The sequence below is a fragment of the Pogona vitticeps genome, chromosome 5 (assembly GCF_051106095.1).
Source record: "Pogona vitticeps strain Pit_001003342236 chromosome 5, PviZW2.1, whole genome shotgun sequence".
Taxonomy (NCBI): Eukaryota; Metazoa; Chordata; class Lepidosauria; order Squamata; family Agamidae; genus Pogona; species Pogona vitticeps.
The window spans coordinates 189,739,108-189,764,187 of record NC_135787.1 but is presented as its reverse complement, the minus strand read 5'-3'; the positions used below and the strand labels follow the sequence as shown (position 1 = coordinate 189,764,187).

Sequence of the window (25,080 nt, the reverse complement as noted above, 5' to 3'; positions counted from 1 at the left end):
AGGATGGATGATTGGTCAGTGCTAGATAGATTGGCAGTCATCCAAGCCCGGAAAAGTCCCTCCCAGTCAAATAAACGACAGGAAGCATGCGAGGTTGTTAAAAAAAACACAACACCTCCAACAGCAATGAGTGATAATCTATTACAGTGGTTCCCAACCTTGGGTCCCCAGATGTTCTTGGACTAGAACTCTCAGGAAGGTAGGAAACCACTAATCTAGTAGATATTTGTTAAATCTGGAGTCAGGATTGCACCTACAACTACAGGGCATCTGCAAAACTGCAAAACAGAAGCCACTGGCAATGGTGCGGCTAAAAAATATTGTAAATAAATAAATAAATAAATAAAACTGTGTTGCGTCAGAAGCCATGTATAGGGAATACAGGAACTCTGCACATGCTCAGAAGCAATCTCTTCTTTGTTGTTATTTCACATTGGGGTGGTGAACACGAGACCTGCCAGATGCTCTTGGACGACAATTCCCTTCCCTTTCACTGACTCCTGTGTTGGCTAAGCATGATGGGAATTGGAGTCCAACAGATAATGTCTGCGGAGATTGGTTACATCAACCCATTTCTGAAAGTTAAGCCTTTAGCGCAACAGGATTTGTGCCCCTGATTCAACCACATACCTCACGGGCTTCCCTTTCTGGCTTTGAACAGGGACAAACATTAATGACGCTCTCCTCCGAGCAATCTTCATCTTAAACGAGGCTAACAAGCTGGGAATGCTGGATCCCAACTCCGTATCCATGATTGTGCTGGTGTCCGACGGAGACCCGACGGTCGGTAAGAATTTCGAACTCAGGTTTTCCTGTTGCTTCCTTAAAGCTGAAGAGAAGAGAAATCGCTGAAAATTAACCGTCCTCCCCCAACCGTCTTGATTGCTTATGTTTCTATTCCCCCTCCTTCCCCAAATTGAGTGGAATCATAATCTTGGAAGGATCATGACTAGAGATGGACACGAATCAGAACACCGAGAGTTCGTGAGGGTTCGTGGTTACCCACGAACTTTCAGAAACACACATACACTCACACCGAAAAACAAACCGTTCACAGTTCACTTTTTGGGTTCGTGGGGGGGAACCACCTTGACCCCCCGCCCCCCGTGGCCTTCTTGCACAGACGTCGGGCCTGCTGCCAGAGTGCATGCACCCACCACTCAGCTGATGGGCAGGGGCATGCACAGAAGCAGCTGGCCTGGCTCCTTGAAGCCACAACTGCTGCCTGTGTGCATGGGCAGGCGGGCCTGCTGCTTCTGTAGGGGGAAAAGTTAGTTTTATAAAAAAGGATGCCCAAACCGAACCACGAATCAGCCCAATTTGTGTTGTGTGTAAAACCCCCCCCCCCAGTTTGTGGTTTGGTTCGTGCTCATCCCTAACGATGACTGCCTCCTCCCCTTCCACTCCTATCAGGAGAACTCAAGCTGCCTACGATTCAGAAGAACGTGAAGAAGAATATTAGGGACGACATCTCTTTGTTCTGCCTCGGGATCGGGTTTGACGTGGATTACGATTTCTTGAAAAGGCTGGCTCACGAAAACAACGGGATGGCACAAAGGGTTTTTGGAAATCAGGAAACCTCCTCTCAAATGAAGGTCAGTGTCCAGTGTCTCTCATCGTCTCCCTCTTTTCAACAAATAAAATGACATTAAAATGCTTGAGAAGGAACGGATGATGTCCTTGTAACTTGTATTTTCTAGACCAGAAGTAAATCAATGCCAGTGCTTCAAAACCTGGTTTGGGACCCTCCAAGGGGGTTGCGAAGTCTTTTTTGCGGTGTGTCATGGGCTATCTTATATATGTTGTCATTGTTGTTGTTTAGTCTGACTTTCTCACTTGGGTGCTTTCAAAAAATTGTTTGATTGTTTTATTATTATTATTATTATTATTATTATTATTATTATTATTATTATTATTATTATTATTATTATTATTATTATTATTATTATTATTATTATTATTATTATTATCATCATCATCATCATCATCATCATCATCATCATCATCATTTTATTTATTTATTTATTTACTTATTTATTTATTTATTTACTTATTTACTTATTTATTTATTTATTTATTTATTTATTTATTTTGGAATTCTGTAGAAATTCTTCAACCAGGTCTCCACTCCACTTCTCAAAAATCTGGAGTTCAACTACCCACAAGGACTTGTGTCTGACATCACTCATAACACTTTCCAGAACTATTTTGGAGGCTCCGAGATTGTGGTGGCTGGAAAAGTTGACACAGCGAATGCACAGCATTTGCAGAGTGTCATAACAGCCACAGCCGTGAGTACCATGTTTGTAATGGGGTAATTTTGGTTGTTCCTCTTAATTTGCAGAGTACGAGGTAGAAAACAACATAGAAATGCAGAGAAATCACTTTAGTCCTTGTCCCCTGCCTGTCCCCTTTGGTTTCTTTTCCACACAAACAAGCACTTAGCTATGATAAAAGTACCTTAGAAACATTTAAAGAAGAAAAAAAGAGCTTACTTACAGTTACCATTTTGCAGTTACAGTCAGAAGAATTTTTTAAATATATATAATTTAGAAGAATTTTAAAAGGGGGAAATGGAGTCTTTGCCACTTGGAAGAGACCTTCCATGTTTGTTGCCTAATCGGAGGGCAGAGAAGGAAGAGGGACTAAAAACAGAAAAGGGAGCTTTGCCTCAAATGCCAGAAGCAGGAAAAGAACGTTACCAGTCAAGTTAGTGGCAAAGGACCATCAGATTAGATTGTAAAGCCCCCTCACACTGATTCCCAAGGTTAGTGCATGCCAGATTGTTATCATCCCAACAGGTTGTCTGTGCTGTCCTTTCCTAAGCAGGGACAGGTATGCAGTTCTGCAGAGCTTGGGAGCAACTGGTTGCAAATAACGGCAACTAGTAACTAGTAACTAATTCCCTTGTTCGGAAAAAAAAATGCTGTGAACATTTCTTCTTAACAGCTCTTCCTCCTCCCCTGAAGATCTACTAGAGCAGTCCTTCCAAACCTGGATCCATGCAGGTGCTGTTCACTGCATCTCGCAGCAGCCCCAAACTTGCACAATCAAGACTTATGGATGATGGGAGCTGTAGTCTGCAACACTGAGAAGACCCCCTTTTAATTGGCCGGCTGGTTCATTTTCTCATGCTGCGGTATTTTTTCTCTTCACCCCCTTAGTCCAACGCTGAACTGGTCTTAGAGACCTTGGCCGATGTGGAGGGTCTGGATGAGTTCCTGAAAAAAGACAAGCACGCAGATCCCAAATTCACGGAAAAATTGTGGGCGTACATTACCATCAACCAGCTCATGGCTGAGAGGTAAAGAAGGGTGGCTTCCACGTAATTTCTGGGGGGGGGGGAAGAAAGGACGGGGAAAGAGAGGGAAGGAAATGGGAGAAACCCTTTGAAAAGGTCTTCATGGTGGTAAGGCTGGCTGGTGCACCCCTAAAGCTGATAATTCTCTATATGTGCTACATGCAGGGTGGAGATGTCACTGTGCTGAGTACAGATCCATGTAGAAGGTTTCTCCTAGTACTGAACTGCAATGAATGAATGAATGAATGAATGAATGAATGAATGAATGAATGATTGATTGAATAAATGAATGATTGAATGATTGAATGAATGAATGATTGAATGAATGAATGAATGAATGAATGATTGAATGATTGAATGATTGAATGAATGAATGAATGAATGAATGATTGAATGAATGAATGAATGAATGAATGAATGAATGAATGATTGAATGAATGAATGATTGAATGAATGAATGAATGAATGAATGAATGAATGAATGAATGAATGAATGAATGAATGAATCTTACAGGTTCAAAACCCAGGAATCTCTGTGGGGCTTCAAGTATAACATCGTCCATGGCCTTGCCCAAGTTTCCCTCTTCCCCCTGAGTTTATGCAATGGCCCTCTTTGCTGTCTTCATTTTCCCCTGATCTTTGTGCCGTAGAGGAGGGGGTGAGGAACACGACCGGTACATGTGGGGGGAAATTTTCAGACCAGGGCTCGTACACCCCAAAATGGCAGAAAATCGAATTAAAAGTTGGATCAAGAGTTTAACCGCCTCCAGTTTTAAAATCAACAGGTCTCTGACTCTTTTTTCCAGAACAAGGGGAGCTGGGGAACAAGATGGGGGTCGCAGGTGGCTCCAGGTGACACTTCGAAAACGTTCTTAACTGTTAAAGCAGTATGACAATGGAACCCATGACTTCGGGAGGTGGTCAGTGTTCCAGCGCTGGAGGCCTTCGAGAGAAAATTGGACCACCCTCTGTCCGATCTGCTCTGATTTGGATTCTTGCCTTGAGCAGGGGACTCGATGGCCTTAGAGATCCTTTCCGATTCCATGATTCTATGATTCGCCCCAGCCGTATCGTTTGCTGTCCTGTTCAGAGTTAACTCCACCTTGGAATTTGGACAGGGCGAAAGAGACACTTGACGCTCGAAGCCATGTCAGGTCTCAGAGGCCACCCAGCATTGTCAGGAGGACAAATGTGTATTTTCCTAACAATGGCTTAAAAGGTGAAATTTAGTCAAATTGCCATCATCGTCACCATCATTGTTAAAGGCATCGCACAACTTGAATTCCTTAGCACAGCTTGTCTTTCAGTATGAGGTGCAGAATATTTGAAACCTAAACGTTGGCTGCCTTGGGAATCTTTGTTTTTCTGGGGGCACCTTGAGATCTACCAGCTCCAATCTGAGTGCAGAAAACACGGTCCAGAATCCGATAGTCGCGTTGTATGTGCAGGATGTTCTGTTGTGTGACCCAATGGGATTTCATTCCCCTCTCTTTCCAAGAAATAATGGCCATTTCTGCAAGAACGTGCACATCACTTACATTTCTGACATTTTTTTTCTGGACAGGAACTTGGCCCCAACTGCTGCCCTAAAAAAAAACATCACCAAGAGCATCCTACAGATGTCCCTGGACCACCACATCATCACGCCCTACACGGCCATGCTGATCGAGAGCCCCAACGGAGAAGAGCTAATGTTGGCCGATTCTCCCCAGGACCGCAAGAGGGCCTGCTGCCCAGGTGGGTCCCCCCCCATCAAGGGGGCCCCTTAAATCCGCAGGGGCTCACTTGGGTCCCGTGGCCAAACCAGAAAGCAGGTCTGTCCCTGAAACACGATGACGGTGTAAGACCAGGTCGGCCCCTCTCTGCTTGCGGCTACTTGAGCCTGTTGTCCGGGCGCTCCTCCCCATGGACGGACGACTTTAAGGTCCCCGATTCCTCTCCTTAACAATTCCTGATCTTTAAATCAGACTTTCAACGGACATCTTTGGAAAGAAGAGGGTTCCCAGTCAGCCCTTCAAGTGGAGGATGGTTCTCCCTCATCGCCAGTGGCCACTCCAGCCCCGTTTGTCCTTGAGGTTCTCACCCGCACAGAACACGATGTCCTCCGTGGTTGTGTTCACCGTTCCCTTCCTTGTCTCCCTACGCAGGGGCTTTGACGATCGGCCAGGCAAAACCCGACAGCTCCATCCCTTCGTGGGCCAATCCCACCTCCAAGGTGCCGTTATCTCTTCTCATGGGCCCAACGGCAGCCGCCGTCCACCAGGGTAAGAAAAATATGGAGCTCCTTGAGCTTGCCTTCCAGTTGGACAGAATGGAAACCAACATTCCCAGGGCAGAGAACGTTTTAATCGTTATGGATAGCACTTTGTCCCATCACTGCAGTACCGCTAGAAGTACTAACAACAGCAGCAGTCGCTGGTATTATTATTCTTAGTTGCAACAATAATAGTGGCAGGGAGGTATGGATTTTTTTTTTTAAACTTAAAGCGAGGTTAAGTTGGTTTATGCCTTCTGTTTGCTTTTATTGGAATGTCACGGCTATCTGCCCTGAAAACCATTTATTTATTTATTTATTTACAAAAGTTGCAAAAGTTTTTATTTATTTGCAAAAGTTTATTAGTTAAATATACATCTTTAACTAATAAAGAAGAACACCGGTTGAAGAAGGCGGCGATCCAATGGGGAAGGTGCGTCTACCTGAGAGTGGTTGGGCTTACTTATAAGTAGGAACAGGCTGCCAGGATTGGCCCAGAATACTTGGGTAGCCCATCGAGAAGGGCACGCATCACTGGGAATGGCCCTGCAAGTCGGTCCCGATCCCTGCTTTTTGGGCGGTTGGGATGGAGGGATTCCCCAGCAGAAGAGAGGGTCATTTGGAGGTAGACTGCTCCTGCTGCAGCAACTCTACACCGTTTTCATATATTACTGAAAGACTAATTGCGTGTTCTTCCCATGTTCACATTCATTCCTCCTCCCTTTCTCTGATACCTCTTTTGTGATGTTTTCTTGAATGTAAGCCCTTTGGGGCAGGGAGCTTTGCACTATCAAGGACCTGGATTGGATCTTTGCCTCCCTCCTCTTGCTCTTCCACTAAGCATTGGGGAGTCAAGAAGGTTTGAGGGGTGACTAGTGGTGTAGGGGAGCCTGGGCTCGGAGGACCCACACTTTCTGAAAAGCAGGGAGGATGATATTATTTGCCACCCCCTTAAGCATCCCTGTTTCCCTTGGCCTTCTCTGCTGTCTTCACAGGAGCTGGGCTCCTGGGTTGCAAGCGACTTTCAGGGTGTTTTAGTCTTGAGTGGGCAATCAGGAGCCATTAGCTTCACAAAAGGCCAGCCTCTATCTTGTTGACACCCAGTGATCCAGCTCCTGGCCTTTTTTGGATGCTCCTTAGGCAGGGGTGGCTGGCTACTGCACGTGATGAGTTCCCGAAGGTGAAAATTGACTGCTATATCATGGTGGGCACGGTCAGCAGAAATTAAAACATGAGTTGGCGAAAATGGTCAAAAATGCGACTAGGTGAAAAACTCTAATAAAGCCATGTAAGGAGGACTAGAAGACACAGAGTGTTGACTCAAACACAAAAAGTTGTTTGTGTGTGCATGCATACACACATGGGCCTCTTTGTGTGTGTGTGTGTGTGAAAGAGAGAGAGAGACAGAGAGAGAGAGACAGAGAGAGACGCAATGCAAGGCTATCAAAGAGAACTTTGTTGCTGGGTGAAATCATAAAATGAAGCAGTGTTCTTAGAAGGCAAGGATCCTTATTAACAATACCATGATGATGGGGCCAATGGGACCTCTGTGTTCAGTTATTTCAACTTCCAGTAAGGGGGGGTCTTGCATGTCGAAGATAGGCTTTGCCGTAATGCAGGTATTATGTGGGTTTTAATCCCACTTGTTGAAAAATGTATGCAGCTAAGAATGGACATGGGACGTGGTGGCGCTGCGGGTTAAACTGCAGAAGCCTCTGTGCTGCAAGGTCGGAAGACCCGCCGTGGTAAGATCATGACAGAGTGAGCTCCCGTCGCTCATCCCAGCTCCTGCCAATCTAGCCATTTGAAAGCATGTAAAAATGCGAGTCGATAAATAGGGACCACCTCGGTGGGAAGGTCACAGCGTTCTGTGTCTAGTCGCACTGGCCATGTGACCCTGGAAACTGTCTTCAGACAAATGCTGGCTCTATGGCTTGGAGACGGGGATGAGCACCGCGCCCGAGAGTCGGACACCACTGGACTAAATGTCAAGGGGAACATTTACCTTTACTTAAGAATGGACATAAAACCAGGGAGCCTTGATCAGCCTCCTGGACTCACGGTGGGCTGCACTGGTCCCTGAACTGAAAAAGAAACAACCCAATTAAAACAGCACTCATTATAATCTGCGCTTTTCAGCATCTGCAGGGGGCAGGGGCCTTTGGACCTCTGTATCCATGCATAGCCCTGCAGATACAGAGCTCCTTCTGTCCGTCGGCCTAAGAAGGTTGCATTCAGCCCAGCCCCCTCTCAACTGATGGGCACTGGCTTGTCCAAGTCTCTGGGAGAGATTTATCCAGACTTAGCTGGAGATACCGGGAGACCAACATAGGACCTTCTAAATGTAAAGCATGTGCTGTGCCTGCCGAGGGACAGTCCCTCCCCCAAACGTCCAGAACACTGCAGGAGTTATGACATGACATTTTCTTGAATGGTCGAATTTAAAATACTACTGGTAAAGGAATAAAGTGTACACAGGAAATTGAACTTCCTCTACCTGATGATACCATCTCCATAATCCCCAGCGAATGATGGAAGATGGAGTCCAATTTGTCTGGAGGGTGCCTAGTTATGAAAGGACTATGGAAACAAAGGGCTGGATAAACTTCAAAATGAAAATTACATCATCCAAAGAAAACGAAGCAGAATAGGACCCCTGTGTCCACGGGATCAGTATCTGTGGTCTCATTCACCAGCAGTCTGAAAATATTAAAAGAGTACATATTTTCATGATGTATTTACCAGACCTGTCCACTAGAGGGAGCAAGAGGCCATGCTGTGTCTTCGTGTTGTTGAAGCATACATGGTCTATGCCTCTCTCTAGTGGCCAGTTCTGGTAATACATGGTGAAAATTACTTTTTTCTGTATTTTTTTCGTTTTACCATGCTATGTACGGTGTTCACTGTTACTGTTTTCAGCATCTGTGGGGGAGGGCTTGGAACCAAGCCCCTAGAGATACAGGTCCTAGTGTACCACAAACCCTCTGCAGATAATGCACTCATCACCAAGTACATTTCTGTTCTTCGTTTATCTGAACAGGATCCTTAGTAATTGACCAGGCACTGACTGACAATCCCATCCCATCGTGGGTGAAGCCCACGAAGAAGCCAGGGGGCCCGTTAGCTGTTGTCATGGGTCCAACTATTTCTGCCATACATGCAGGTAATCCATGTTGGACTCATTTCCCTTTTGACTGCATTCCTTGAGCGCAACAACTTTGTAAGGTTTTGAAACAAGAAAAGATTGGGGGGGGGAAGAGCCTCCTTCATCCAGGTCCTTCTTGGGCCCCAATCCCAAAGCCAAAACGTCTTATGTTCTAGGAGGAAAAACTAGGAAAAGCCATCCGTCCCACTTTCTCCTAGGTTTGATTTTTGATTCTTTAAAATTTTATAATAATAATCTAATAATTTTTTTATATTAATGATATAACAAATAGAAAAGACAGAAAAAGAAAAATAATTAAGCACAGAAACATAAACTCAAATTCAAATGAAAACTCATAATACATCCTATAATGTTTGCCACCATCTCTAGGATATTTATCCCCCTTTCAATTTACATGCCTTGGTGGACTCCAAAAATATAATGATTCTTGTTCTGGGGTATGACGTTTCTTTCCCTTTCTAAAATACATGTACTTAAAAAAATTCTATGTATCCTTAAAATAATTTGCTTCCAGTATTCGTTGTCTAAGTTTCAATTCACAAATTAAGTTATTGTTGATCACCATATTCCATATTTCTTTATCCCCCCCAAAAATCGTGTTTTTTCCTCAACCCAAATCCACACTAAAATTATACACGAGGGGGACCCAAAGTTTTAAAAGCCTGGGGCTGGGTGAATGAATGATGAAGTTTTGGATTCTGTCATCATCAACTTTTTAGAACTCTAATTCTTCCTATTTTGGATGAGAAGGAACATACAAATGAAGATAGGAATTAAAATTCTTTCTCATTCTTTGGAGGAAGCTCAAAACACAGCAAACAAATATAGGAAGGGCCAGATTTCTAAGTGAAGGTCTGCGCATTCAGAATCCTGCCCTTCCGGACAACCCCACTCTAAAAATTGGATTCAGAAAAATTGTGAAGGAGAATATACTCATGAACCAAGATGAAAGCAACTGATCTGCGGGCATTATCTGTGGGCAGAGTCAGTATTTCTGGTTTTTGATGCAACGCTCAGAGTGACACAGCAGAAATCCTCTTTCAGTTGTTAAGATGGAGCCAGAATTAGGGTGTGTATCTGATCAAACTGGAAAGGATTGCTTTTCTGGTAGTATTCTCCCTTAAAGCAACCCTTCTGTCCATGGGAGAAACTCTCCAACTTGGCCCCTAAAAGTAGTGGCTTTACTGATGGACCAAGAAAGCAGAAATCAGAGTGGGCTGGAGTGCAATTTCCTATATATCATGGGATTTTTGGGAAATACTATGCATTTAACTACTGTACCCTCATGGCACTGTGGTTAAACTGCAGGACCACAGTGAGGACTCTGCTCATAACCTCCGTTTGATCCCAGGCTAACAGTTGACTCAGCCTCCCATCTTTCTGAGGTCAGTAAATCGAGTCCCCAGCGCAAGAACAAAAAAGGAGCAAATATTAAAAATAAATCTAATAATACAGAAATAGAAACATTAAAACAATGACAGATACTGTTGAGAATTATGTAATATGATAATACAGAGATATGCACTATATTTTACTTCTTATACAGCATGGAACTGCTGGGTAGCTCCATGGGTTAGAGGTCCCAGAGGTTGGGAATTCGAATCCCGCTGGGCTTCTTTGACAGGGGCTGGACTTGATGATTCACAGGCTCCCTTCCAGCTCTGTAGTTCTAAGATTATTATTATTTTTTGCTGTGTCGTTAAAAAAACATGATATTGACAAAAGTTACCATTAATGTCTGGCAGTATTTCACGGCCTGTTGATACAGCCAACATAATCTACATAAAAAAAATACAGACCCAATTCTGATTTAAGACATTGGCAAATGATGCTTTGAATGTGACAAGGTTGCTTCTAGGATAATTGTTATGGCAATGATGTCTTTATTAGTATAAGACACACACACCCCACTTTTCTAATCCAAAATTGAGAAATCTAAGTGGGGCTTAGCAAGTGTAGGGGGAAAGGGATCAAAGCGCTGCAGGATCGCTTTGATCCCTGCTTTCCCCTCCACTTGTTTTTGTTCTATCCTCAGCTTACGTCCGTGTATAAGACGACCCTCAATTTTTAGTCTAAAGATTTTAGACAAAAGTATAGTCTTATACACTGAAAAATACGGTATTTACACGAGGGGAACAAATGTGATTTCCATCCTGTACACAACTCTACTCCCAGAAGATCATGATCAATCAAGGAGATAATTAGATTTCACCCGTCTTCTTTCATAACAGGGCCTTTATTTGTAGGGCAGTCCAAGCCTGACAATTCCAGCTCATCTTCAGGCAAAGCCACACAGGATTCAACTGGCAGCAACAGGATCCATTCAGGTAGAAGACATTGTACTGGCTTTCCATTGTTCCAGCTCATTACTTTCTTTTGTTCAATAGGGGGGGCCCCACAAGGTACGGGTGGGGCGAAAAGGGGGCTAGAGGGAAAGTCCTCTATCATTCATTTGAACCCGTGGCATGTGAAGGGTTGCTTTTACCACCCACCGCCCTCCCCCAAACTACGTGAAGCTTAGGGGCTTGCATCAAAGTAAGGAGATCTCTGCAGGAATAGTAGAAAGGTCAGTCTCGTCTACGAGCAGAAAACTTGATAGTCTTGATAGCAGTCTTCCAAAATCTGAAGGGCTTCCACAGGGAAGAGGGCATCGATTTATTCTTTATTGTGCCTGAGAGTAGGACAAGAACCAATGGGTGGAAACCCATCAGAAGGAGATCCAACCTGGAAATAAGGAGGAATTTCCTGAGGATGAGAACCATGAAGCAGTGGAACAGTTTATCTCCAGATGTGGTGGGTGCCCCATCGCTAGAGGTTTTCAAGAAAAGATTGGACAGCCGTCTGTCTGGGATAGCATGAGGTCTCCTGCCTTGGGCAGGGAGGTTGGACTAGAAGACCTCCAAGGTCCCTTCCAACCCTACGATGATTCTATGATGATTCTATGACTTGCCAGCCTTCAGATCTTGCTGGACTGCAGTCCCCACTGGAATGAGGCAGCATAACTACTGGTGAGGGTGGTGGTCCTCTTCTCTCTAGATGTCGAGCTGGATAAATGCACTGGCAAAGCAGCTACCACGTTCTCTAGACTGACAAAGAAAGTATGGCTTAATAAGAAGCAGACGGCATACACCAAGATCCAGGTCTATAGAGAGGGTGTCCTGAGCATACTCCTGTACTGCAGTGAGTCCTGGACCCTTTGTGCACGGCAGGAGAGGAAGCTGAACACCTTCCATATGCGTTGCCTCCGACGGATTTTTGGTATCACCTGGCAGGACAAAGTTCGAAACAGAGTAGTCCTAGAACAAGCTGGAATTTTTAGCATATATACGTTACTGAAACAGCAATGTCTACGTTGGCTCGGGCATGTCATGAGAATGGCTGATGGTCAGATTTCAAAAGATCTCCTGTATGGAGAATTGGTGCAGGGAAATCGCCCCAGAGGGAGACCACAGCTGCGATACAAGGAGATCTGCAAGCTGGATCTGAAGGCCTTAGGAATGGACCTCAACAGATGCGAAACCTTGACCTCTGATAGTCCATCCTGGAAGCATGGCCTCTCCCATTTTGAAGAGACCCTTGTCCAGCAGGCCGAGGCAAACAGGCAATCCCAAAACCAGCAAAATCAGGGAGCTGGATAGGGGACAGATTGCATTTGTCTTTAGCGTGGAAGGGATGGTCACTCTCGAATTGGCCTTCTCAGCCACACTAGACGCTGTTCCAAGTCCTCTATTCAGAGGACGCTACCATAGTCTCTCAAGACTGAAAGATGCCTCCACGCGGTGGTCCTCTCTGTTCAACCACAATGGGAAAACTACAAGGTGCCCACGCCTGTTAAAAAAGCACCGTTCTGTTCCTTGCAGAGACCCAAACAGATTTGGAGTGTCCCAAAGAGCAGCAAACTGTTCTTTCCTTTGCTGTTATATAATTAGCTTTGATGTTAGTTTATTTATCTTCATATTTATTTCTTCTGCACCGTCTTGAACGATGGGAAGATGGGCACCCAGGCTTTTCTGCCTCATCTGACAATACACTTGTCAGAGTTTTGAAATGATGTGGTTTCACTTTGCTCAGCTCTGCAGCAGAAATGCAGGGATTCATGGAGTAGAAATAGCCACTAGTTCCCAGATAATCCATCCCTCTCTCATTAGCTGGCACACATAGGATTCCCAGTGTGGTAAAGTGGATATTGGGATGGACGAGGACTCTGTTGAACAGGGTTCGAATCCCTGCTCGGCCATGGAAACTCACGGGAAGTGTGGAACGGGTAAAAAGACTCCTTAAACAGCTCACGTACCTTAAAAGCCCTTTTAGGACTGCTTTAAGTCGGTTCCAACTTGACAACGGAGAACATACATAGTTTTAATGATTCACTAGGAGGCATTAATAGTAGAAATAATAAAAACTTTACATCTACTTATCATTGTGAATATACCAACAATAAACTAACAATGTGATTGCTTTTAGCAACTCTGCTTCAATATAGTTCAAGAGACATTTCCTACCAACCACCATCCACAGCCAGGAACAGATTACAGTGGTGCCTCGTTTAACGATTTTAATTGGTGCCAAAAAAAACCATCGCTATGGGAAAACATCGCTAAGCGAAACGCGTTTTCCCATAGAGATGCACTGAAAACCGGATAATCCATTCCAATGGGAACAGATTGCCGTCCTTAACCAAAAATTGCCATAGGAAACATTGCTAAGCGAAACGCGGTTCCCCAATTGAAATGCACTGAAACCTATTCAATGCATTTCAATGGGGGGAAAAATTACAACAAATTCAAAAAGAGTCAGAACAAAGTCAGATTAGTTTAACAAAGGGTTTATTAAGTGCACTTATGATTTCAAGCATTCTAAACCTTTTTAAAACATTTTTAAACATTTAAAAGACAGCCAATACAAGGCTGTCAAAACCATCATTAAGCGAAACAGGGGGACCCAAACTGTCATCGCTATGTGAAGCAAGGTCCCAAACATCGTTATGTGAAAATCGCCCATAGGAAACATCGTTAAACGGAACACAAGATCACTCTGGAAAACTAATCGTTAAGCGATTACATCGTTAAACGAAGCAATGAGCTAAAAGGACTCTCAGCAGAGGTGAGGTTGTCTTCAGATTTAGAACACGGGAGAGAACTATTGGTTAAGGCAGGACAGATGGACAGTTACTGCCAGCCTAGAAAGGTTACTCCCAGTCAAACACTCTAGAAGGCAGCCTGCGAGGTTGCAAGAAACTCCAACAAATATTACTTGGCTAGATTTGAATATTATGCACTTTAGTTTTGTTGTGAATGTTGAGTTGAGTTACCATAGGCAGAAGAATGTCTTGGGCGGATGCTCGTTGCTGAGTTGTGAATTACTGCAGGAAGAGAACGTAGGAACTTTGCTCTATCTTGAGTCAGACCAGTGATTTGTCTAGCCCAGTGTTGTCACCACTGACGGGGCAGAGATTGCTGCCTAGAACTTTCAAGGCTAGGCATGCATAAATTGCCAGTGCAGAACCAACCACACTATGGAGGCAGACAGATGATGATGGCAGGGCCGGAAGAAAGAGCATGTGACTGTTGGCCACTCTTCTCTTTTCTCCATCCTGGTCAGCATTCCACTCAGTGGCGGGGATACAAATACTTGGAGGGCAATACAGTAGAACCCCTTTATTCACGAGGGATTGGCTCCAAGCTGATGCTGAAAAATGTGGATTATAGTGAACATGGTTAAGTGCAAAGTCCTGCACCTCAGATTGCAGGACCAATTTCACAGTTACAAGATGGGGGATACCTGGCTCAGCAAAACAACAAGCGAGAAGGAGCTTGGAATTGTTGTAGATCACAAGCTAAATATGAGCCAACAGTGTGATGTGGCTACAAAAAAGGCCAATACTATTTTAGGCTACATTAATAGAAGTATAGTCTCCAAATCCCGCAAGGTGCTAGTCCCTCTCTATTCAGCAGTGGTCAGGCCTCACCTTGAGTATTGCGTCCAGTTCTGGACACCACACTTCAAGAAGGATGCTAACAAATTGGAACAAGTTCAGAGGAGGGCGACAAGGAGGATCAGGGGGCTGGAAACCAAGCCCTATGAGGAAAGGCTGAAAGAATTGGGCATTGTTTAGCCTTGAGAAAAGAAGGCTGAGGGGTGATATGATAGCACTTTTCAAATATTTGAAAAGCCATCATACAGAGGAAGGGCAAGATCTGTTCTCTGTTATCCCAGAGTGAAGGACAAGCAGCAATGGGCTCAAGTTAAAGGAAGCCATAATTCGTTTGAATATCAGGAAAAACTTCCTGTTAGAGCAGCATGACAGTGGAACCAGTGATCTTGGGGGTTGGTGAGCACTCCAACACTGGAGGCATTCAAGAAAAACTTGGATAATCACCTGGCACATATGCTTTGATTGTATTCCTGTATTGAGCAGGGGGTTGGACTTGATGGCCTTGTGGACCCCTTCCAACTTCACTTTTCTATTATTTCTGTCATTTCAACACTATTTTAGTACTGAAAGCTGTACATAGCATATTCTCTGGCCCCTGTTAGTAGCCTGTTCTTGTAACTTCATCTTTAGAAATATATATTTCTAGGATTTTTCTTTTAATATTTTCAGACTGTGGATAAGTGAATCAGCAGAAACTGATCCGGTGGATAATGGGGGCTGTACTGAATTTCCTGGTTATGTCTTGGGACCTCAGCTAGATTCTGATAGCCATATTTCCCCTTTTCTTTTGCGGGAAACCCAACCACATGTCCTGTGGCACCTTAAAGACTTCAGATGCAGGACCGTAGGCATATAGAAGAACTACGTACATGGGATGCGATTCCTTTCCAGCTGGTTGACAAGGGAAGAGGAATGTATTGGTGTCTTCCAGTTTATGTCACAAGGGAGCCTGGCTCTAGCAGTGGGGTTAGTCATGAGATCCAACCGTTGGGTTTCTCAGTGATGGTCCTAAACGGAGGAGCAGCAGGCTGAAATGACCCTTTTCAGGAAAGACGAGGGACTTTTCAAACATGGGAATAGAGAATGTTGCTTTAGACCAGAGGTGTCCAACCTTTCACCTTCCCTGGGCCACATTAGAAGATGAAAATTTGGTTTGGGCCGCCGGGCGGGGGGGGGCAGCCCCGCTTCAAGCGCGCTTACCAGCAGCTGCGATCTTAGACAGCAGAGGCTGCCAGCTTCAACTCCGGTGGCTTTATGGGGCCGGGAGGGGGTCCACCTATTGACGGGGATGGGGCAATGAAGTCACGCAGTCCCCCTCTCCCCTCCCCTCCCCCTCCTTCCTTCCTTCCCTCCCCCCTCCCCCGTTGTGACATGCCCCGGCCACATTCTGGCCGCAAGCACCGGCAATGTAACTTGAAAGTTTGAAATTTCTTTAAAAATAAAAAATTGCACTGGGCCGCATCACGAGCTGACCTGGGCCGCATGCGGCCCACGGGCCGCAGATTGGACAAGCCTGCTTTAGATGGATCATTGGACTAGGATAGTGGTTCCCAACCTTGGGTCCCCAGACCAGCTTGGACTATAACTCCCAAAACCTTCACCGCTACCTGGGCTGGCCAGGATTTCTGGGAGTTGTAGTCCAAGAACACCTGGAGATCCAAGGTTGGGAACCACTGGGCCATGACTATCTGAGACGGTGGTTGTCTAACATTTAGACTGGATTCTTTCCCAGCCCTCTGTAAGAGAAGCCGGCTTGAACTTGGTTACGTCTTTCTGCAAATGTGCAGAGGGAAAAGTTAGAAAGGTGGAGGTTTGAAGGCCACTTCCTTTCTCGTTGTTGAGTCTGTCTCTCCCTCTCCACCTTTGCTTGCTTTCTCTGCTTCTTCTTGCAATCCTTTTGGAGCAGGCCTGTCCTTTCTTGTGAGTTTATTTATTGTTCATGGCACACTGAAAAGGGCCACACGGCTGGACCGAGAGCACTGTGTGTTAGTTACTTGCACCCCCAGCTTCCTTGCGTCTTCCAGGAAGAACCCAGGTGTCAAGCCTTAGCGGGATGGATCCAGTCCAGAATCCCCGCTAGTGTATGTCCATTGAATCCATTACTGAATGGAAAGTGGACTCTTGTGTAAATCCCACCGATTCAAGGGGTGCACTCTAGTTGACACTAACACTTCGATTCAGGCTTGTATTTCCAGAAATCGAGGTAACATGAGAGGATAAACACTCTGAAATCCTGTCGTTGACATAGTTTAGGAGAAAAACAATGTGTATGTGTGCACATTTTGCTGCTTGGGGGGAAAGACATCTCTCTCTCTCTCTCTCTCTCTCTCTCTCTCTCTCACACACACACACACACACACACACACACACACACACACACACACACACACACACACACACACACACACACACACACACACACACACACACACACACACACACACACACACACACACACACACACACACACACACACACACACACACACACACTCCCTCCCTATCTACCTTGTAGAAGAAGGGAATGGTAAACTATTCCTGAGTTGTTTGCAAACATTGGAAAGGATCACACTAACTCACAACTGACTTGACCACCTTCAAATATTACTACCTATTTCTGCACATGAACACAGTGAAAGGGAGGTATTTATCAAATGGCCTGGGTATTTTTCTTGTGATCAACTGAACACCTTTTTTTTTTTTTTTGCTTCCAGTGGATAATGACCCCCATTTTATCATCAACCTGCCGAGGCAGCAGAAAAACGTCTGCTTCAATATCGATTCCGAACCTGGTGCGATCCTGAACTTGATTTCAGATGCCGAGTCTGGTAAGGGAAAAACAAACAAAAATAAAAGGCAGCAACAAAACTCTTTATTTAAAAGGCCCTCCCAGGTTCAACCTGGACGGCCGTCTGTTTGCCTCCTGAGCAGAAGGGTGTCAGATCTCGGAGAAGAATATGCGAAGCATCAAAAGAGTTGAGAGTTAAGGGGCCTTGTTACCTGTCAGGTCATCTCTCCCAAAGATCATGCCCCTTGGTCCTCCCATGCTTTGCGATGGTCCGTGGAGAGGCGCTGAGAGAGGCAAGGGCGGCTTCAGTGATGGCCCCCTCACTTTGGAAAAGTCTTCTTCCCGCTAGACTCTCAAGAAATTATTGTGGCTTGAAGAAGCCTTTACAGTCATTTCCCCCCTCAGATAGCCGTTTGGGCCCCATGGTTTTCTATTTTTCTCAAGGGGGGTGTCACCTTTTCTTATACAGTTATTTAGGTCCCTGGTTGACTATGTCATTTGTTCCTTCCCCCTTTTATTTGGGGAGGGGGGGGACGGTTTGTGTGGGTTTGGTTTTTCATTTTTGTCTCTATTTTGTGTGCACGATTGAGCAGAGCAGCCGATTTTTTCTAGGTGGGGCAGCATAAAATTAATAAATAAAGAGTGAGTAAGAGAAATACTATAATTTGGATACCTCCGTGGTTGAACGGCCTCTCTCGTGCACCCTGAGAGTTTGCTTGCTTCCTTGTTGTTTCAGGTTGTGTCTAGTGATGGAAACTAAAGGAAGGTGCCTTTACTTACCTGCCCCCCCCCCACTGCAGACCCTGGAACCCTCCCCCAAAGCCTTTGAAAATGTTGCATGTCTTCCTCTTTTTTTGTAGGAATCGCTGTTAACGGGCAGCTTATCGGGGCCAAGAAACCCCTGAATAATAAACTGAGAACTTACTTTGGCAAGATTGGGTTCCTCTTCGAAAAGAAAGGCTTAAAGGTGGAAGTCAGCACTGAAGCCATCACCTTGAAGGATGGGTCTTCCAGGACTTCCTTTGCCTGGTCGGATACCGGGAGGCTCATTCGGAGGAGGTAAACGGGAGACTCCATCAGGATTGGGTTCTCACAAGCTCCGGATGGAGAAATACCATTAAAGCAGTTTTGGCTGGGATTCAGCCAGACCGGTTTCCTCGTGCAACCATCAGGCCTTGCACTTTTTCAAAGAATGTGCAAGGAAGCATCCGATCCCTTCCCGGTGGAAGTGGTTCTCTGCGTCTGTCCCGCTTGGACACAGCTGTGCCTTCCGCATGGATCAGGATTTGAGAGAGCATCGGGAGCATCCAACCCGCTATGTAGGTGGTAGAAGAGCCCACTAGGCAGAGAGAGAGGGAGAGAGGCTTAAGGTAGATCAGGCCGCTTTGGCAAGCAGAGATTCAAACCCAAGCTTGCCCGGTCTACACTTCATGCTGCTCGCCCAGTCCTGCCCAACGTGCGCCCTCAAGAAACCAAGTGCTGTGAGGAAAGATCGAAAGAACTGGGCTTGTATAGTCTTTAGAAAAGAAAATGATAGGACAGCACTCTTTAAATACTTGAAAGGTAGTCCTACAGAGGAGAGGCTGGATCTGTTTTCAACCATCCCACCATGCAGGACACATAATAATGGGCTCAAGTTGCAGGAAGACAGATTTCTGCTGAACCAATAATCTTGGGAGGCGGTGAGCGCTCCAATGGTGGAGGCATTCAAGAGAAAATTGGACAACCATCTGCTTGGAGTTGGATTCCTGCATTGAGCCGGTGGTTGGACTCGATAGCCTTCTAAGCCCATTCCAATTCAGTTGTTCGGCGATTCTATGAGATGTCCCCGAATTACAGTTCTTATAATCCCACTGTCAGCCGGGCACAGATAAAGAGCAATGATTGTCCCCATGTTGGACCCGAGACAGCACTTTGCAGGAATGGGAGTATGCAGCTGGTTCTATTTGATCCCAAACAGGCCAGAGGTTGGAAAAGCGAGGCAGATTCTGGGAACCTGTCTAATGCAAAAATAACTTCTCAGACTTTTGAAACAATCCCTCAAATGACCAGCTAAAGATGTCTCCAAACTGAGAACTCATAGGCAGAGAAAGGAAAAATCTATTTCTTGTGTTTTCTCCCACACTTAGCTTGTATTACAGAGCTTTTCATCTTCAATAGGGGGAAAAAAACAGGAAATGTTGATATGTTTTTATCAAAAGCTGAAGTGGAAGCTGAGCTCCATACTTATGGATGTGTTATTATCATTCCTCTTAGACTGCTTGTGTCTGTGCAGAGAAACAACACTGTCACGATCACAGTTGATGGAGAGATGTCCTTCATGGTTGTCTTGCACCGGGTTTGGAAAAAGCACCCCATCAATGTGGACTTCCTGGGAATCTACATTCCACCTGCAAATAATTTCTCATCCAGCGTGCATGGCCTAATTGGTAAGATTCGCTGGAGGAAAATACAGTAGAACCCCCATATCCACAGGGGGATTGGTTCCAAGCCCCCACTTACGCGGATCCTGAGAAATACGGATTATAGCAAACACTATTGTAACAGAAATCAATATAAATAGTATGTCTTTGGCTCCCTCTCGTGACCAGTTCTGATAATGATGTCATAGAAATATATTTCTCTACGAAACACTATACCTAGCATGGTCTCTGGTTCCCTCTAGTGGCCAGTTCTGATAGCTTCATCATTAGAAATACATATTTCGGAGATTTTTCTTGTAATATTTTTAATATTTTTCAGACCATGGATAAGTGAATCAGTGGATATGGATCCTGAAGATAAGGGTTTTACCATCACTCAAGATATCTCTCAACCAGCATATGTGGCTAGAGATTCACAGAATTTTTTGTTCAGAAAAATAATTTTCCATCCAACCCAAAATAAATAAATAAATTAGATTTTAAAAAAATAATAAAAAAGGGTTGAAAAGTCATTTCCTGTCAGAATGCTGCACTTATTACCAGACGCTTTCTGAAACCCAGGGGGTTGAAGTCTAGAAACTCAAATACAGTAAGACCCCCTTATCTGTGAAATCAGCATCTGCTGAGTCACGTACTTCTCCACAGTCTGAAAATATTAAAAATATTTGAAGAAAATTGTAGAAATACATATTTCTAAAGATGAAATTACCAGAAATGGCCACTAGAGGAAGCCAGAGAGCATACTATGCATAGCATTCGCTAGAGCAGTGGTTCCCAACCTTGGGCCTCCACATGTTCTTGGACTACAACTCCCAGAAGCCTTCACCACCACCTCTGCTGGCCAGGATTTCTGTGACTGGTAGTCCAAGAACATCTGGAGGCCCAAGGTTGGGGACCACTGCGCTAGAGGAATATATTTCCATGTTGTCATTACTAGAACTGGCCACTAGACAGCATGCTATACATAGCATTCACTCTAATCCGTGTTTTCCAACATTTATGGGGGGAGCTTCGAACTGAGCTCGTATATGGGAGTCCTACTGTATGTACACTTCTGGTATATGTTCTGACTTTCGTACAGACTTGCTGGGCTTGTTGTTCTCGGACCAGGGTAATCATCTTGATGCAAGAGTCTCAAATGTTTTACATCACTTTACGTTTCCAAAAATACAGGCAAGGTTTTGGGGGAATGGTATCACCTTCCTCACCTTGACATCATGCTAAAGACGTCAACCCACCCAAACGTCTGCAAACTTCTCTTTCTCTAGGTCAATTCATGCTTGAGCCCAATGTACAGGTCTACAATGAGCGACCTAGCCAAGAACCCGGGAAATCTGCCGCTACGATGGAAGTCAAAGGTCACAAGCTCACCGTCACCAGGTAAGACACCCGGATCAGCTAGTAAGAACGTCTCCTGGCCTTTTCAGCCTCAATGGGTGGAGTCCAAAGGCTGGATTGGGATGCCAATCCACCCTCGCCAGCAAAGCCGGCGGTGAAGAATGCTGGGACATCTGGAAACCCACATTATGGCTGTAGGTGCTTGGGTTAGAGAGGTGTGTATGCATGCTTCCATCTGAATGCAGTCTAATCTTGAGAAAAGCCAAGTTCCTTGTTTTAGACCATATGATGCAACAATGGGATGGTACAGTACAACTGCTAGCATCTCTTGTAAAAGGAGGGGTCCTTTGCTTCTTCCCAGCCGAAAGACTCTTAAGACCTGTACCTTGGTAAGGAGGAGGAGGAGATCATCATGGTTCCCTTTTGTCTTCAGCAGTGGTCCCCAACATTGGGCCTCCAGATGTTCTTGGACTTCAACTCCCAGAAATCCTGGCCAGCAGAGGTGGGGGTGAAGGCTTCTGGGAGTTGTAGTCCAAGAAAATCTGGAGGCCCAAGGTTGGGGAGCACTCGTTTACAGAGTTCCTTGAAGGGTCTAGCTATTAATAAGAGAAACTAAGTTGTACGCTGGCTGGATTGGTCAGTGGTTTAGATCTCTGGCTGCAGAGTCAGACGCTGGGCGTTCAATTCTCCCATGGGGGCTTCTGTGATTAGAGCCAGCCTGGGTGGCCTTGGGCCAGCTGCACAGCATCCCAGAATGCCCTCAGAGGAAGGGAATGATGACCCACTTCTTGGTGTTCCCTACCTAGAAAAGGATGACCTGAAGCCAGAATTGACTTGACCACTCAGGATTATTCTCATTTGGTTTTGTTGAGTGTTGTAACGAGGATTTTTTTTATAAACCTCCCTCACAGAGGTTTGCAGAAGGACTACCGCATGGATCGCGCGTTGGGAACCGACGTGCCTTGCTGGTTTGTGCACAACAGCGGGAAGGGTTTTCTGGATGGTCCCTACACAGATTACCTGGTTCCTACTTTGTACAGCTACAAGAAGCATCCTTTTTGAGCTTCAAGCAAGCGTAGGTACGTAGCGGCCTGGTTCTGAGCTACTAAAGAGTTCATTCATGCAGATCTGGTCTTTTTTCATGAAAACCCTCGTCTGAGAGATCAGCTGTAGCCGACCAGATGTGGATGGCCAGCCTTGAGGCGCCGACCCCAGCAGAATGAAGGCCGTTTTCCCCTTCCCAAAGCAATAAACACCACACATCACAGCCAGCTGCATTCTTGAGGCCATCGATGAAGGCTGTAGTCCTGGAAGAAAGCATGTCCTTCCCCCCATCCGGAGCCACCAGCCAACATCCAGTCTGAAAAGAAGCCCATGTAAGGTTGGCCACCCAAACTGGGAAATCGGTCTCTACCCCAGGCCAAAATACCGTATTTTCACATCAAATAAAAAGCTCTCACTTGAGATTCTGTAGTCGGTTCAGTTTGCTGGGCCTCAATGGGTGTCCACGGCTGACCCAGTGAAGTTAATTTTTGGTCTACTGCTTCCAGCATCCCCAGCTCGCGAGAAACCGTTTCAAGCACCTCAGGGTTCCTGAGAACGTCACAGTTACAAGCAAAATAAACGTTTTTCTCAAACTGCTTCAACCTGAGGGCTCATGATACACAACAGCAGAGATCATCTTCATGGTTGTGAATGTTTTGGGGCCATTCCCAGATACCCTCACTAAAGAGTTGGCCACAGCTTTTCAAGTTGTTATACCTCCAGTCTTCCCACAACTACGGGAAGAATGAAGGTCGTCCGTTGCTTTTCAGAGCAAACTGTAACTTGGAGCCCCAAATCAATTTCCATGCTGTTGTGAGGGAATTTTCATTTTGGCTCTCCAAATGTTTCTGATGACAACTTCCACCTATCTTTTTCTCAAGCCATGCTGGCGATGCTGATGGAAATTCTGTTTTCATAGCATAATTGAGTTGCAAGGGACCTATCAGGCCATCAAGTCTAACCGCCTGCTCTATACAGGAATCCAAATCTAGGAAGATCGGACAGGTGGTTACCCAATTTTCCCTTGAGTGCCTCCAGTGTGGTGGGCCCACCATCTCTGGAGTTTATTGGTTCTGTTGTCGTACTGCTCTAACAGTTAAAAGTTTCCTGATACAATGGTGCCTTGCTAGATGATAATCCATTCCACTGAAATTGCTGTTTAGCGAAAAGCATTTCCCCATTGGAATGCATTGAAACCTGTTTAATGCATTCCAATGGGGAAGAATCGTCGTTGTCTAGCAAAGATCGGCCATAGGAAAGCCACTTTGTGAAGCCCCGATCAGCTGTTTAAATCGCTGTCTTGTGAAGCTCAGGTTCTGAAAACATCTGCTTGTGAGCGCGGAGGGAGCTGTCAAAATAGTCATCTAGCGAAAATCAGTTTGCGAAGCAGGGACCAAACATTGTCCAGTGAAATTCCCCCATAGGAATCACTGTTTTGCGAATCGCTATAGCGATCGCAAAAAGCCAATGTCTAGCAAAAAAAAAATGTCATGCGAGGTAACTGTCTAGCGAGGCACCACTGTATTCTGCTAAAAGCTGGTTTCCTATCGCTTGAGCCCGTTATTCCATGCCCTGCACTCTAGGCTGATTGAGATCAGATCCTGCCCCTCCTATGACTACCTTTCAAGTATTTGAAAAGTGCAATCCTATCTCCCCTGAGTCTTCTCTTCCCAAGGCTAAACATGCCCAATTCTTTCAGTCTTTCCTCATAAGGGTCGGTTTCCAGTCCCCTGATCCTCCTTGTTGTCTTCCTCTGAAGTTGCTCCAGTTTGTTGGCATCCTTCTTCAAGTACGGTGTCCAGAGGTGGACACAGGACTCTAGATGAGTACTGTTTTAAACAACCAACTTCAGTTTCAAAATGTACTCTGATTTCCAGAAGCTGAACTTTATACACTGGAAGTGCAATGAAACTAGGAACCATGTTTGCAGTCCCCCAAATAGGTGACCAGGTTCCTATGATGCATCTGTGATTCCTGTCTCTCTCTCTCTCACACACACACACACTGCCCCCATTCAACCCTAGCCATCTGTGCTCACGTTTCAATAATGGAAGACTGAGAATTTCATTGTTTCAGGTCACCCAAAACTCTAAAATCTCTGTTCATGTTGAGAAAGATTATGCCATTCCAGCTGTTGTAGAAAAAGCCCTGAGAGAGATGGTCAGGGCATCATCAGTGGGGAAGAAAGCCTCTCTCTGTGTGATATCCAACCCAGGCATCTCAGTTCCTGGACAACTTTGAGAATGTTGGAAATAAAACTTCATTCGCACCACTGTCGTAAAACACATTCAAGGGGCCCTCCCGTGGCAGGTTCATTGTTCAAGAAGCCACCACACAGTCAAAAGATTCATGGGTTCATTTCGGAACAGCAATTAAAAAATAACTGTACAGCTCACTGCACATCTGTATAAGTATAAGGAATATAACACTTGTACAGAGGATCAGCTGCAGAGAACAGGATGTTTAAAACCCATAACGCTTTTACAGTTACCCTGGCCTAATGTCGTCACCCACCATCAGTGTCTCCATGACTGTTCTTGCATCAGAACGGGCGCATCCTACTCAATTCTTCACGATCTCCACAACCCATGACTTCAATAATCAAAAAGGTCCAGGATAAATTATTCTACAGTGCAAGAAAATACAGCAGGATCCCCATATCTGCGGGACCACTATCTGCTGATACATGGTATGAAAAATTTTAAAATATTAAAAGAACTGCCCCCCCAAATATATATTTCCAACAATGAAATTACTGAAACTGGCCACTAGGGGGAGACAGAGACCATGCAAGGTCTAGTCTCTAGTGCTTGCTATTATACAGTAATAGCG

At 45.1% G+C, this 25,080-nt stretch overlaps 1 protein-coding gene across 3 annotated transcripts in view; it reads left to right on the top strand.

The window, feature by feature from the left end:
• ITIH2 (inter-alpha-trypsin inhibitor heavy chain 2) overlaps nucleotides 1-22,668 on the top strand; it is a 42,711-nt gene extending 20,043 nt beyond the window's left edge. The window contains exons 11-23 of one of the 3 annotated variants that reach the window (XM_073002513.2): nucleotides 662-787; nucleotides 1,414-1,595; nucleotides 2,106-2,291; nucleotides 3,165-3,304; nucleotides 4,866-5,038; nucleotides 5,449-5,565; nucleotides 8,596-8,718; nucleotides 10,953-11,048; nucleotides 17,370-17,483; nucleotides 18,304-18,502; nucleotides 19,700-19,872; nucleotides 21,135-21,246; nucleotides 22,116-22,668. In XM_073002513.2, the coding sequence (XP_072858614.2) occupies nucleotides 662-787; nucleotides 1,414-1,595; nucleotides 2,106-2,291; nucleotides 3,165-3,304; nucleotides 4,866-5,038; nucleotides 5,449-5,565; nucleotides 8,596-8,718; nucleotides 10,953-11,048; nucleotides 17,370-17,483; nucleotides 18,304-18,502; nucleotides 19,700-19,872; nucleotides 21,135-21,246; nucleotides 22,116-22,266 (1,892 nt within the window). In that variant the 3' untranslated portion in view covers nucleotides 22,267-22,668. The remainder of the gene's footprint in view (nucleotides 1-661; nucleotides 788-1,413; nucleotides 1,596-2,105; nucleotides 2,292-3,164; nucleotides 3,305-4,865; nucleotides 5,039-5,448; nucleotides 5,566-8,595; nucleotides 8,719-10,952; nucleotides 11,049-17,369; nucleotides 17,484-18,303; nucleotides 18,503-19,699; nucleotides 19,873-21,134; nucleotides 21,247-22,115) is intronic. The other 2 variants (XM_073002514.2, XM_073002515.2) reach the window with 2 other exon arrangements.
• The last annotated feature ends 2,412 nt before the right edge of the window (nucleotides 22,669-25,080 follow it).